General features: G+C 44.7%; 3 protein-coding genes across 3 annotated transcripts in view; all 3 read left to right on the forward strand.

Moving 5' to 3' along the window:
• The window catches only part of LOC142210521 (uncharacterized), a 297,487-nt gene that overhangs the window by 124,309 nt on the left and 159,126 nt on the right, over positions 1-14,052 (forward strand). The window lies entirely within an intron of this gene.
• LOC142210524 (uncharacterized) overlaps positions 1-14,052 on the forward strand; it is a 219,996-nt gene that overhangs the window by 68,868 nt on the left and 137,076 nt on the right. The gene's annotated exons all lie outside the window — the stretch shown is intronic.
• SIK3 (SIK family kinase 3) overlaps positions 1-14,052 on the forward strand; it is an 81,535-nt gene that overhangs the window by 39,109 nt on the left and 28,374 nt on the right. Inside the window, exons 3-5 of the mRNA XM_075279727.1 lie at positions 2,716-2,779; positions 8,625-8,786; positions 13,134-13,258. Coding sequence (XP_075135828.1) covers positions 2,716-2,779; positions 8,625-8,786; positions 13,134-13,258 — 351 coding nt within the window. The remainder of the gene's footprint in view (positions 1-2,715; positions 2,780-8,624; positions 8,787-13,133; positions 13,259-14,052) is intronic.

Consider the following 14,052-nt stretch of genomic DNA (forward strand, 5'->3'; position numbering starts at 1 on the left):
CATATCAGACATCACTGAATAAATACAACGTGATTATCAGACCTACTCGGCAGGTTTATCGGGTATTTGCTGGTCACCTAGTAAACGTTATCACGACTTGATTTTGATATCCAAGTACAAAGTAATTGCTTTGTAGAAGAAAGTTTATGATAACCAGTTAACATTCTTGCCCACCATTTGTGAGAGTCCATACTGCGTAATACTGTATATTATAATCCCACCACCAATGCAGCTTTGCACCTCGTCCCCATACTGCCACAGGGTGTTAGCGGACTGTACTGACCATTGCAGGGAATCCTGATCTCCAGCATTGATGTCAATGTAGATGACGCGAGACCCTTCTTCTCCATGGTGTACAGGCCATACACTTTGGATAGCTGTAGCTACGGTAGCTCTCTCTCCAAAGCCCCATACTTTTGTACAAAGGGTAGATCCGCTCTCAGACTTGTGACAAAATACATCTGCCAGGAGTCTTACGGTCCAATCACACGGAGTAAACGCGCGCTCAGGGTGTCTTCACATGGAGTTTACGCTCTGTGTATTCGGTCTGCACTCCGTGTATTCTGTCCATTTTACACGTGTACAAATACACGTGTAAAATGTAGTTAGCCATTGAGTTCAATGGCTTGTTCATATAACGCGCATCTTTTTGCATCTTTGTCTGACTGGTGCTTTATAACAATCCTGCCTTCTATGTAATTGATAGCCGCTCTCCCAGCACTGACTTCCTGTGCGGCCTGTGATAGACTTGTGTTTATACACAGCAGCCAATCAGAAGGAGCAGTGATAAGGGGGCGTGGCTAAGACTACCACAGCCTCCCTGTAAGTACAGTAGCTAGACAGTAGTCATATATCACATCTGTCCTGAGGAGTCTGAGCTAGAAAGCAGCCAAGGAGCAAGGTCTGAGGAAATAAAACAGTAGATGATCATATCCTGTAGACACGAGCATGCATATCATTCCTGTGCCTGTTACTAGACTAATGATTTAAAGGGATCCTATCATTGGATACCCTTTTTTTCTGACTAACACGTAGGAATAGCCTTTAAGAAAGGCTATTCTTCTCCTATCTTTAGTTGTCTTCTCCAGCCGCCGTTTGGTAGAAATCCGGATTTTCTTCGGTATGCAAATGAGTTCTCTCGCAGCACTGGAGGCGTCCCCAATGCTACAAGGGAAATCCCCTCCATCTTCTTTTGGAACGGCCTCTCCTTGCGTCGTCTTCCGTCCTGGGTTTCAATCTTCCAGGCATGCGTAGTCGGCTCTGCCATTGGATCTCAGGCAGAGCTGACTGCGCATGCGCGGGCCACAAGAAAATGGCTGTTTACACCAGCTTACTGTGTAAGCGGCTATTTTCTTATGGCCACCAGCATGCGCAGTCTAAGGCTATTCCTACGTGTTAGGAAAAAAAGGGTATCCAATGATGGGATCCCTTTAAATCTCCTGTAAGTTAGTGGCATGAAGTCAGCGTTTTATCCCTTAATAGTGCTTTGTCGAGTTCTCATAAAAGTAACTAAAAAAACCACCGCACATAGTCTATATAAGTTTTTGGGCATCCAATTATAATAGTGCAAAATGGTACAAACATGTTAGTGTGTATACTGGAAACTTTCTTTTTTTAATCTTTTTTTTGTTTTTTTCACTCTATGGCGTGATTTACCAAAGGCTTTAAACCCCCTTTTACTTGCATCTTCCTCCTTTTCATTCCCGTACTGGAAATGACAACAGGAAGGCGAGGAAATGGCAGGGAAGGCAAGATCTGATGAGCTGGAAAGCAACTTTCTGGCAACAGGTGCAATAGAAAGAATTGGTCAATGTTTTCTACCGTGTTGGATTCTGTCAGGGGATGACATTGTATGAGAAACAGAAAAAACCTATTCTTACAGGAAAGGCGACACCCATCTATATAAATATCAAGGTGAAAGGGACATTACCATATCAGTAAGTAAAGATTACCTAGCGGAATGAAAACTTACAGAGGTGTAACTTCTGTATCCATTCCTTAAGATCTCTGCTGGTTGTCTTCCAAGGTTTACTTCTAGTAGATCTGCACTTTCTTGTGATAGAGAATCCTATGGCAGGACAGATTTCCATCCACTTAAGGTAAACCACGATGACTTCTATGGAATAAGAGATCTTGGAATGGGCAATGTTTAATATTGCAATAAGTAATCTTTATTCTCTGGTCCTATAATATTCATTGTAAGGGGCCCATTCAATCCTTGCGGACCCATCGCAGCTAGTCTGAACTGGACCATGATATATACGGTAATCTTGTGCCTTCAGTTCAGAGTAGCTACCAACAATCTTGGAGATGAGCGACCAAGTTCTTCTATGGACGTCTGGATAGGCACTAAGCCATAGGTTGTGCACACAGGAGCTTTATGGACATGAACCCCCTTTTGGTTTTTGCGTCTTGTATGAGAGCATTTTACACAAGGCATCAATCTCTCAAATGATAGTTTCTGATCCTTGTTTAGCAGAAGTATGGAAAGAAATCCAAGGATAATTCACTTTTTTTTGTTATAAGTCGCATTTCTTATGGTGCAGAATTCGTCTGTGGGTAGCACATCCTGTAGTGTAATGGTGGATGTGCCGCTGACAGTAATGGAAGCTAGGAGGGCAGCAGGGTTAATATGAAAACAAACCGCACCGTCATTGAGTTTATTTTGTGTCTCTCCTTTTTGTTAATTCTGCGTATTTCGTCTTTCTGCTACAGGTGATGGAAACTGAAAGGATGATCTACCTGGTGACAGAGTATGCCAGCGGAGGGGAGATATTTGGTAAGTGGTCTTTACCAGGTCCATACAGTTGAATGGAGCGGCAGCTGGTGTGACAGCCACTCTTTAAAATGGGGGAGGGCTCAGGCCTTGCGGTTTTGAGGATTATGCTCAGTTCACATTTGCGCTTGCCACTCCGTATGGGGATTCCATTCCCCTCACCGCTTTTATCTCCGCATTTTTCGCCCACACGGACCCCATTTTAGTCTGTGGGGTCCGCTGGTTTCATAAGTTGACCACTTTTTTTAAGCGGATTAGGTTTCTGTTCCCCCGAATGGAAACCCATGTGCAAATGTGAGCCGGCGTAAGTTGTGATAACGGTGAAACTTCCTTACCTGCTCCTAGTTTACGATACGTCATGGCAGTCGATGCCTACAACTATGGAGATTGAGTTTTGCGCAGGGGCAGCTGCCTGCTATCTGTATCGCTTGAGGTATGTTATCCGCAGCCAGATCTAAGAGGCTCATACCTCAAGTCTTCTGCTGCGTGTCTGGGAGCATGTACAATCGTCTCCCCCCCCGGAGAAGAAGGGGTTAATTAAGCCGCGTGACTGGTAATGAGATACGGGTCCGTGGTGCATGCAGCAGCCTCACTCTGTAAACAGGATGTATCATGCGTGTGGGAGTCATAATATCTCTTAACCCATCTCCTTCCATCGGGGCCATAGTGAGTTAACAGAAATTGGCGGTTATTGGGGTTCGCTTCATCGCATTGTCGCCTTATCACTGTGACGGATTTCGGCTCCGGTATTAAGCTATCACTTGCTGCTGGATTAAAAAACAAAACAAAAAAACAAGGGGATTAAAAAGGAAACAGTGAAGCGCTAGCTGAATGTCCTAATTTCTGGAGGTGTTAGGGGATCCCATTGCCCCCCTTTACTTGGCTGAACATCGTGTTCTGAGCCCTTCTTGTTAGCACAGCTCCCTGCCTCCCGTGCACCCTCCTCCTGCCTGGCCAAATATTCTTGCTGCAAAGAAACAATTTGGTTTTCTTGCATTCCTACAGCAGCCACCCCTATAAATAGGTCTCCTCTCCTCAATCTAATGGCCGACGTTCCTTCCCAAAGTGCGGGATGGTTGTGGCTACTGCAATGGAGCTGGAGGAGCCCCGAGATTGTCCCTTCTAATACCTATTATCAGCCTGAGAATCTGAAGCTTGGTTTTTACACGCATGTGGTCTACTATAGCACACGTAGCTAAGAAAGCTAGTGCTGACTGTGATAGGAAGAACTTCAGGGCGTCATAGCTGGTTATGTATGGGGCTGTGCAGGCGCCGAGCCACGTCCTCTGCAACAGAGCCTCACAAACCTGGGCATGAGATGGCACCAGGATTCTCTATGGCAAGGAGGCAAGCCGGTACTCTGGGCAATGTTGTGCTGAGAATCCGTGGGTCCTGCTGACAATGACCACCTACCTGAACATGGTAGATTACGTAACCCCCTCCATGGTAGCAGTAGTCCCTAATGGTCAGGGTAAGGGTATGATCACACGGTGGAAATTGGAAGTGTTCCTGTACAGATGGTCGGTGTTGGGGCAACTCCTGATGTCTGAACTATTTTCGTCCGTACATTGGTCTCTATAGAGCGGTTGAGCACCGGTGCTCCTAATGTCCATATTATATATGTCCGTACACTGGAAGCATGTGGTGCCACTCTCTGTATAGTGGTTGAATGTTGGTACTGCAGCTCCCATTGACTTCATTGAAAACAATATCTGGCAGATTCTTGCTGGAATTTAGAGTTGAATTTGAGGTATAATACACCTGTATAACCAGTTATAAGGCGACTTATACAACATGAGACAGATTCCTGTATTTGTATATGATCTGCCTTCACCCTCAGTGTCAGTAAGGAGCCGGGCCTTTAATGGTGGCATTAGTTTTCTGTCATAGGTTGTTTGAGAGCAGACCCCATTAGTTAGGCAATGCTTATTCTCATCCATAAGCAGAGGGCAGCTGGTATTCTCGAATATCATGGTGGGACAAGCGGGCCGTACACGATCCCCATAGAACCCGGTACAGCTAGAACAGGGTCATGGATCCAGACCTTGAGGACATTGTGTACCCCACTTGCACTAGTTTTATTCTCCATTAAAGTGCTTCTGCCTCCTCTCCTTACATGTCTATTTCCGGGAATAATTCTATTTTTCATTGACTAATTCTGGAACGTGTTTTTTGTATAATTTTGTGTCGTTCCTCCTAGAGGTCTGACAGCTTGGTGCAACTATTTTGGGGTTTGTCTTTGCACAGTCAGACACTATACAGTCAGGGAAACCTCCCTTAGACACTGCAAAAGGTAACATCCAGCTTTTAATGTGTTCTTACATTTCTAGGAGGAATAAGAGAGGAACAGCTGCTCTGTTGTGTCTATTGGTAGGGAATGCACTGGTTAGACTCCCCACACCCTGCTTATATAACCCCTTTAATGCATTTAAAGCCCCATAAATATTCACTCACTATCTCCCATAGATGTTGGAGCAGCCCCCTGGTAGACACTAGGGATGGTGTACCCCTGTTCTTGGAATCAGTGGGAGGCTCATCAAACAGACCCCTACTCATTAGACATTTATAGCACATCAAATAGATATGCCAGACATACATGGATCTTGTGGGAAGAGGAACAGCTGGGGAGAAGGAGGCATAAGACTCACAGAAGAGGAGGGATAGGAGTAGGACATGCACATTCACTGCAAGGGGACTTAAAGCAAAACTCCAATTCTATAACAACTTTCATAAATGCATAGTACAGGCGAATAGAACAACCCTTGTAATGTATCTGATAGAAATATGATTCCTTTCCCGTATCAGGCAGCATTACATTTTACATATTAGTCTATGGAGAGGGGAGGTGGAGGAGTAGGACAAGGCGCACTAAGAGCTGCAGGAGGAGAGCAGCCTAATAAGTGGAGAGGAAACAGTCAGAGGAGCTTTCATGTCCTCCTGCGCATGCGGTTGTATATACCACTGTACTGGAGTCAGTGCACCGTCAGCTTTCCCATGATGTGCCTCCGGGCTGGAGATATCGCTGCCGTTACCGATATCTGCCCACTGTCAGAAGGGCGTTCCTGGTAGTCTAGCTGGGCTGTGAGAAATGGCACCGATATCTCCAGCCCGGGGGCATGTAACGGGTAAGCTGACAGTGCATTGAATTCAGCACAAACCGCCTGAGGACCCTTCATGTCCTCATACATATGCTGTTTGTATACCATTAGAAAGCAGACAGTGTGCTGAATTCAGTGCACCATTGGCTTTCCTGTTATGAGTCCCGGGGCCGGAGATATCCGTGCCATTAATTTCAGCACCAATCTCTCCCCACTGTCAGAAGGGCATTCCTGACAGTCTAGTGCCATCGCTGCTCTAAGGAAAGCCCCCACTGACTGTACTAGTCCATAGCCCTGTATTGTTAGGTAGTTCCTTACTGCCCAGCTGTGAGGAGCGCCCTTCTGACAGTGGGGAGAAGAGGCATCCACCCCCGGGGCACAACAATTCAGCGCACGGTCTGCTTTCTAGCGGTATATAAAACCGCATGTGCCCGAGGACATGAAAGGTCCTCTTTAATAATATCTGTCACAAGGTTTCTTGTGCTCCCCCGCACGATTCATTCATGTTTTACAATTGGTGATACGCCTCAAGGATATACACACCGCAGATTTGTTGCAGAAATTTCCGCGCAGGAAATTCAGCTTCAGATACTGCTAAAATGTCGAGACACTTTCAGTATTTCTGTATCTAATCTCTTGCATGTGAATATGTCCTAAAGCATGAAGCAGTAATCCTGTTAGCTTCTGGTGGATCTGTGACCAATATAGGATTGATGGGATTGTCAGTCACCCGTCATGGGGCAGCCACTGCCATAACAATCTGTATAATCTGTGTCATTGACATCTTGGATCTTCACATCTTTGTCCTATTTGGGAGTCTCCCACATCAGGCCCATCCAGTCCTGTCTCCTAACAATACATGCTTGTCCGGGTGGGGATCGATCTGGTTTTCAGCTTTTCATCCCATAAGTGAAGAAAATCTGGATTTGGATACGCGGGAATGAGAGAGATTTCTAATCTGATATGACCGTTCTGATCGGTGGATGTCTATAGGCAGAAACTACGGACACCAGATCTAGGATCCTGCTTGTCCATGGTCAGTTAGGGAATAGTAAGGCCTACTGGGACATGTAGGACACGGCTTCAATATTCCCTACCGGAGAGGTTTTGCCGCAAATAATTTTCTTTTCCTGAATATCCAGTGATATTTTGATGCACGTGCTTTGGTGTGGTCTCGTTTAATTATAATTTGTTAATTTAGAAAATGATATTGGCAGGCAGTGCAGCTCACCCCTTTGGCCTCTAGATGTCAGACTTGCAGTTGCAGTAGGTAGACGGCTCATTATAGAACTAGATTTAAATTAGTAGATAATTAAAAATTAAACATGTTTGCAGATAGAAAAAAAAGTCTATAAAAACTCTGCAAATTTTGTATTTTTTTGTATATTGTGAGCCCCATATAGGGGTCACAATGTACATTTTTTTCCCTATCAGAATGTCTTTGTAGAATGGGAGGAAATCCATGCAAACACGGAGAGAACATACAAACTCCTTGCAGATGTTGTTCCTGGCGGGATTCGTACCCAGGACTCCAGCGCTGCAAGGCTGCAGTGCTAAACACTGAGCCCTCATGTAGCGCCATTTTGTAATATTTCTATCCATCAATTGCCAATACATATGACCATGAATGCAGGAACTTTCAACACTCTAAACCCAGCCGTGGTTTCCCTATTGTGACCGGGTTATCCTCTCATATATGTGCCTGTGATATTCTGTCCACACTATGGAAATCATGGCTGTTTTTCTGACATCTCGGACCGTAGAAATGTTTCATTTGTAGTCTTATCCATTACCAACAATCCAATAAGATGGTTAGAGAAAAGCTTTAAAACTCTGCACGTTTTTTCATTCTTTCTAATTGTTAAAATGTTTATCTACAATCCTAAATCTGGTTATATTCATGGGAATAGCCCTTTTTCCAGTTCCCCTTAGGGCATGTTCACACTTCATATGTCTTTTTTTTGCATTTTCTGCTGTGCAATCTGCATGAAAAAAAACTTAGTCCTGAAGTTTTTTTCCAATAAGTTTATATGACAAAGACTTTCCTATGAATAGAACTGAATACTAGATCATAGGGGAGGGAAGCTGCATGCCAATTCTAGTCGCGGTTTCGGGGCAGTTTCTGCAGGTGACCATATTGGATATAGGGATAATTTGGGGTTTTTCTGTTATGTATTTGAACTGTGTGAACATAGCCTAATGTGTGTTTTTTGCAAGTCTTCAGTTCATTTTATTACAGTTGTCTTAGGGCGGGTTCACACCTGCGCCGGTCTCTGCTTTCAGGTTTCTGAATTTTGCCCGAGAAACTGGACAGGAGACGGAAACCGGCAGTCAGTTTGCAAACCCATTCACTTGAATGTGTTTGGAAAGTGTCCGCCGGTGAGCGTCTTCTGCCTCTCCGCAGCGAAACAGTTTTTTTTTTTTTTAAACTAGACACAAAGTCGGACGTGCAGGACTTTGTGTCCGGGTTAAAAAAAAAAAAAAAAAAAAAAAAAAAAAAGGTTTCGCCACAGAGACCAGAAGACGCTCACGGTCAGACACTGAATGCCGCGTTTAAGTCTCCTGTCGGGAGAAGACGGAAACCCACAAAGCAGAGACCGGGGCGCAGATGTGAACCCGTCCTAATCTGTGTTATGTTACATAAGTGAGTTGAAAAAGAGATTCAAATCGAAAATTTGCCCATAAACTTTTGAGATTTAAATTTTTTGGAAAATACCCCAGCCGTCTAACAGTCCTCTCTTGTACGACAGATCACCTCGTGGCTCACGGTCGTATGGCGGAGAAAGAAGCACGCAAGAAGTTTAAGCAGATTGTCACCGCCGTCCACTTCTGTCACTGTAGGAATATCGTACACCGAGATCTGAAAGCCGAGAATTTGTTGCTGGACGCGAACCTAAATATAAAGATTGCAGGTACGTAGATGGAAATAGGGTGATCTGCTCCACCATGCATGTCTAGACGTCGGAGGTAAGAACATGGACGTCATTGCACGGGAATTGCTTTTGACATTGGATGAGTGAAGTAGGATCTTATTTTTAGGTCCGACTTTCGAATCTCCTTCTTGTAATGTGACTTGACTGAGCCTGTATAAATCGGCCTGTCATCAGACCCCAAATCGGCAGCCTGTCCACGAGCTGCTGTAGTTTAGGGAGCAATACGTAGGGCCCCTTAACCAATACCCCTGTACTGACAAAAAAAAATAAATCCCAATAAAATACAAAGAAAAATGTCCGTTAAAAAAAAACTTTACTCCCAAATTAGATACTGAAGAGTCTTGTATGATCTGGCACTTGTTTCCATTACACAGCTGCATTTCCATTGCGCCAGTGATCAAGCGCTGACGCTTGGACGGCAGCCTGGTCTTTGTTTACTAGTGGCTGGCATGTTGTCCATAGTGGTCACTTGCCACAATACTGACGGCATGGTGTGGAGCAATGATGCCTGTAAGACCGATTTCAGATGGCCATGGTTCATGAGATACAGACTATGAACACGGAATGAACCCAGTCTTGGGAATCAGAATCCCACCTTAATAGTGATCTACGCTGCTAGGTGTCCATGCCTCCCCACCAGACTGCTGCCCCTTCTTAAACATGACTACAGCACAGGTAGACAGTGGTCCGACCAGGAGTCAGGGGCTCCTAGCATCATAGATAGCTATGATACTGGCAGTCTGCGTCCGGGCACCATGTTTGTTCTGCTAGTTATAGCCAACGTATAGTCTGCATTTCATGGGTTGAAGGTGGTTGTTTGAAATTGGCCTCAAATACGTCACCTATACTGTTGCCATATGATGGGCACTTGTACACAAAGGCCTGAAGGACTGATAGAGCACCAGGTCAGGTGGGCACTATTCAGTAACGTTTTAATATATATAATCCTTTTTTTTTCTTTTTTTTTTATAGGTGCATTACCTCTTTTAAGTATTTAAGTAGTGATTGGTTCATTAGTATCCCGTAAGGACATTGACACATTACCACATTCCCTCCCCTGGCCACCGATACATCAATGAATTTCATCTGGATATTGTTCCAGGCCTTGCAGAAGCAGCCTGTAGTGATTTGTGGGTGAAGCATCAGTGGCCGGGGCCGGCATTCAGCTGTAGCCGTAGACCCGGTACACACATCTGTATTGTAGATCTGTGTCATACCTGACACACATCCTGCCCAATGGACCACATTGGTTTATTGGGTATATTGGGTTCCAACAAGGCGACTGACATTTAGCGAAAGAGACAGAATTGCCTGCAGTTCTATTTTTCTGTCAAATACAACAGTCCCTTGTGATGGACTGCAGATGTGAACAGAGCCTAATAACATTTGTCATTCCTCCCATTCAGTAGGCCCTTGTCCTCTACTAGAGTAACTTATGGAGGAGTGAAGATGGATTTCTAGTTCTTTTCCTCTCTCTTGGCAGCAGCCCAAGGAAATAATAAAAATGTTGTGTTTCGTTATACTTTGGGATTGTCTGAATGTGACCTGTACTTGGAGCCATTGCCAATGACTAATCTGAGTGATGGATATATTGTCACCTCTCGCTGGAATGTGATGTGTGTATAACCTGTAACACACAGTACACCGCGCCTCGCATCTTGTGTTTCGTCTTCTGGACTCGGTCACAAGTTCTGTCGATCCTGACAGTCACGTGCTGAGGGAGGAAGAGGATGGTGGGGGTGATATCCCTTTAGGAAAGGGCAGTAGCTTTACAGGGAAGCCTGACTCGCAACCTTTAACCTTCTTACCTCTTTTTACTGTGTTTTATTCTATACTATTATTACTAGAGGTCACAGGTGGGTATGCGAGTGTTCACACATTGGATAGATGGCACACAGCTGCAAGCGATGTAAGGCCTGCTCATTTCATTTACGTAGCTGTCGGCTCTAGAAATGCGCACTCAGCTTGGCCGAATACACGTGTGTCTTCAACAGGGAGTGGGGGAGAAGTTGTTCTTAGACACCTTCCTTGCAAATTGCATATGGGGGGAGGGGGTCTGGGAGGTAGGTAATAGCCATCTTTACCTGCTATGTGGAGGGGGAGGCTCCTGCTGCAGCCAGTTGGTTTACAGCCAGACATAGGACTTGGAAGGGGCAAGAGGAGGAGGATTTTGGCACTGAATCCTCCTCAAAATCTGCCTCCTCTATGTAGACCACTAGCTGCCCTTTCTTGAGGTGGATTCTACGGCTCCTTCAGCTGCGGCGTCCGCCTCATGGCAGCACCCTCCGGGCCAGGCCCATTCATTTGGGCCTACTCCGGAGCGGGAAGCCGCAGCAGGCGCATTTTGGTCCTATTCAGATGCGGCTTCCCACGTCAAAATCAGGAACAAAATACACCATCCTGTGCCCCGTGCGAAAGGGGCCTTAGCATATTTCTCTGTTTTTTAGTTGCAGTTTGTGACAAAACAAAAACAACGTAAAGTTGTTTAGGATATTTTGTTCTGTGCCTTTGTGTGTAGAAGGAGATTGTGGTTGAAGGCCGGCCTATACAATGTTCGGTTGTCACAGGGCTGACCCTCCATGTCCTAGTCGGGCCTTTGGTAGGATTGAGTTTATTGCGAGGGATGAGGGAAGTGACTGTTCCTGGGAATCCTGCGGCTGGGAGCTGCTCTGGAAACGCTGCAGATCCTCCCATCTGCTGTTTGCTTTGGCAGCAGCTCAGCCCCGTCATCTGATGAGTAGGATGGAAACGCTGATCTACTGTCAGGACTGCTCCAAGCAGCTCGCTTGTTTTTCTATTTATCTTTCCCCGATTTTGTGAAGGCCTCAGATGTGACAGAAGTGAACGGCAAAGGCTTTTTCTGTTGCTTTTATGTCTCGGATGTCTCCCTTTTCACTCTTAGTGCTTATTCAAACGACAGGGTTATCCGACCGTGTGCTATCTGTTGTAATAATGGCCTGCGCACGGCCCCGTAGACATTAACGCATCTATTCACACAACCTGTGTTTTAACTGATCCGTTAAAAAAAAAAAAAAAAATAGAACTATTTCCCATCTTCACAGATCCATCAATAGATTTATATATATACTGTATATATGAGTGATCCATGAAAATGGATTACATGCGTCCGTAAAACTGTACTTCAGTTGTGTGAATATGGCATTAGCTGTAGTCCTGCCTTCCTTACGGCCCAGTCACATGGTCTGTTTTCAGCTCAGTCCCATTCAAATGAATAGGCCGATCTGTGATACCAAGCAAGTATGGTGCTAAGCTTGATAAGTACCGAGGAGTGTAGCGCTCACCAGCTCAATCCTCAAACAGCTGATCGGCCTCGGACTTGGTTATGGGGCCCACGCTGATCTTTGATTGTCCTAAGGATAACGCTTCTAATTGTAATATGAAACAAAATGGAACACAAAACAACTGCGGGAGATGAAGGGAGACACGGGGGGATATTTGTAGTCTTTTTCTTTTTGTATATTTTTTATGTTTGGTATTCTTTCATATTTTTGTCAGGTTCTCGCTTTACAATATAAAGTACACTTCCAATATAAGGACGGTGGTCTGATTCTTATCTATAGCCCCGCTACAGAAGTATTTACTACTAGTGTAATGTGAACGGTGCATTTACTAACTGGGTGGACTTTACAATGGTTGTCTCCACCAGATTCACACACCAGCTGGTAGTCGCACTTTCTATGCAAGTCTGAAAGGCCGGATGTTACACTCTCATAGACTCGCATAGAGATCAGAGACTTCTGACTGGCGTGTGAATGGGCAGGGCAGTCTACCAGTCACATGACCAGTCGGGGAACCATTCACAGGTTGAGTACAGTAAGTGACAGATCCAGTGAGTGAGGGCATTGCTTAGTTTACATTACTATGCTCTATACTACAGGGCTTAGGAGTAATAAGTAATGCTGGAGTTGGGCTTTAAACCATTTTTACAGAGATTCCATAATCATATCCAGCTCTCACACAACTCTATGGAGAAAGAGACTCATTCTGTGCACTGGTAGCCTCTTATCTACAAGCCTATCAGTGTTGAAAGAGCCCAGTGTAGCAGCAATAATTAGTTGTGTCTTTTCCAGAATCCTCCTTCACCCCTCCCCTCTTCATAGACTAATATGTAGAAAGTAAGTCAGCCTGAAAAGTGGAGAAGAAAACCTATTTCTTTAATAAAATATATTATAATGTTTCTTATACTCATCTGTACTTTTCATTTATGCACATTGTTTCTAATTGAGATACTAGATGTGGTCATAAACTACAAGGTGCATTGTATAACCAGGTTTAATCTAGAATTGTATTTCTTTCCTCCTTCAGATTTTGGTTTTAGTAACCGGTTTACCCCTGGGCAGTTATTAAAGACTTGGTGTGGCAGCCCCCCATATGCAGCGCCAGAACTTTTTGAAGGAAAGGAATATGAAGGGCCCAAAGTTGATATATGGGTAAGTAGCAAGTCTACTGGATAAAGAAACAATAGAGCTTGTGTTTAAAGGGATGTTCCATCTCATATTTTGTATTACTTTATAGTGCTACTGAATGGCCTGTAAACATCAAAAAAATACAACTAATCTCTCCCCAGGCCACTATGTCTAACAACGACACCTCTGGTCTTCAGTTTACAGGCCCCAGCTATTTGTGTAAGGTCACCACTGAGGCCGCAGTGGTCCCGAGCACAGATGGGACGTCACTAGTAATATCCGCCTAGGGACTTGTATAGATCGGAGCTGCCGCTGAAGCCTGCTGCCTGGGGAGAGATGAGGAATGGTTTGTTGTGTTTATGGGCCGCTCAGTAATAGCATTAAATAATCGTAGGATTCGGGACACCTATTAAAGGCTGCCTATCTTTTCATGTTATGTGACACATTAGAAGTTTGGATCGGTGGGGGAGCTTGTGCTGAAATCCGTACCCAAAGAAAGGGGCAGGAGCCATCGTTGGAGTTCTGTGTCTTATCAGCTCAATTCAGCTCTTCTTGTAAAATAGAAGTGGTAGAATAGAAGTTTCATCACAACTACCTCTCCCGCCCAGAGATCAGTGAAGATCTCCACATCAGGACCCTTCACTATTGCTATGAAAGCCACAGTCCTAGTTCATTACATCCGCACTCGGGACCCCCAAGTTAGTTGCTGACACCCACTCTGGGGATCTCACCGGAGCCATTTATTACATGGTCGCCTATTATTATGTTCTATGTAATACAATATTTCATAAAGGCTTGACAATCCCTTTAAGGCCAGG

Source organism: Leptodactylus fuscus, chromosome 6 (assembly GCF_031893055.1).
Source record: "Leptodactylus fuscus isolate aLepFus1 chromosome 6, aLepFus1.hap2, whole genome shotgun sequence".
Lineage (NCBI taxonomy): Eukaryota > Metazoa > Chordata > Amphibia > Anura > Leptodactylidae > Leptodactylus > Leptodactylus fuscus.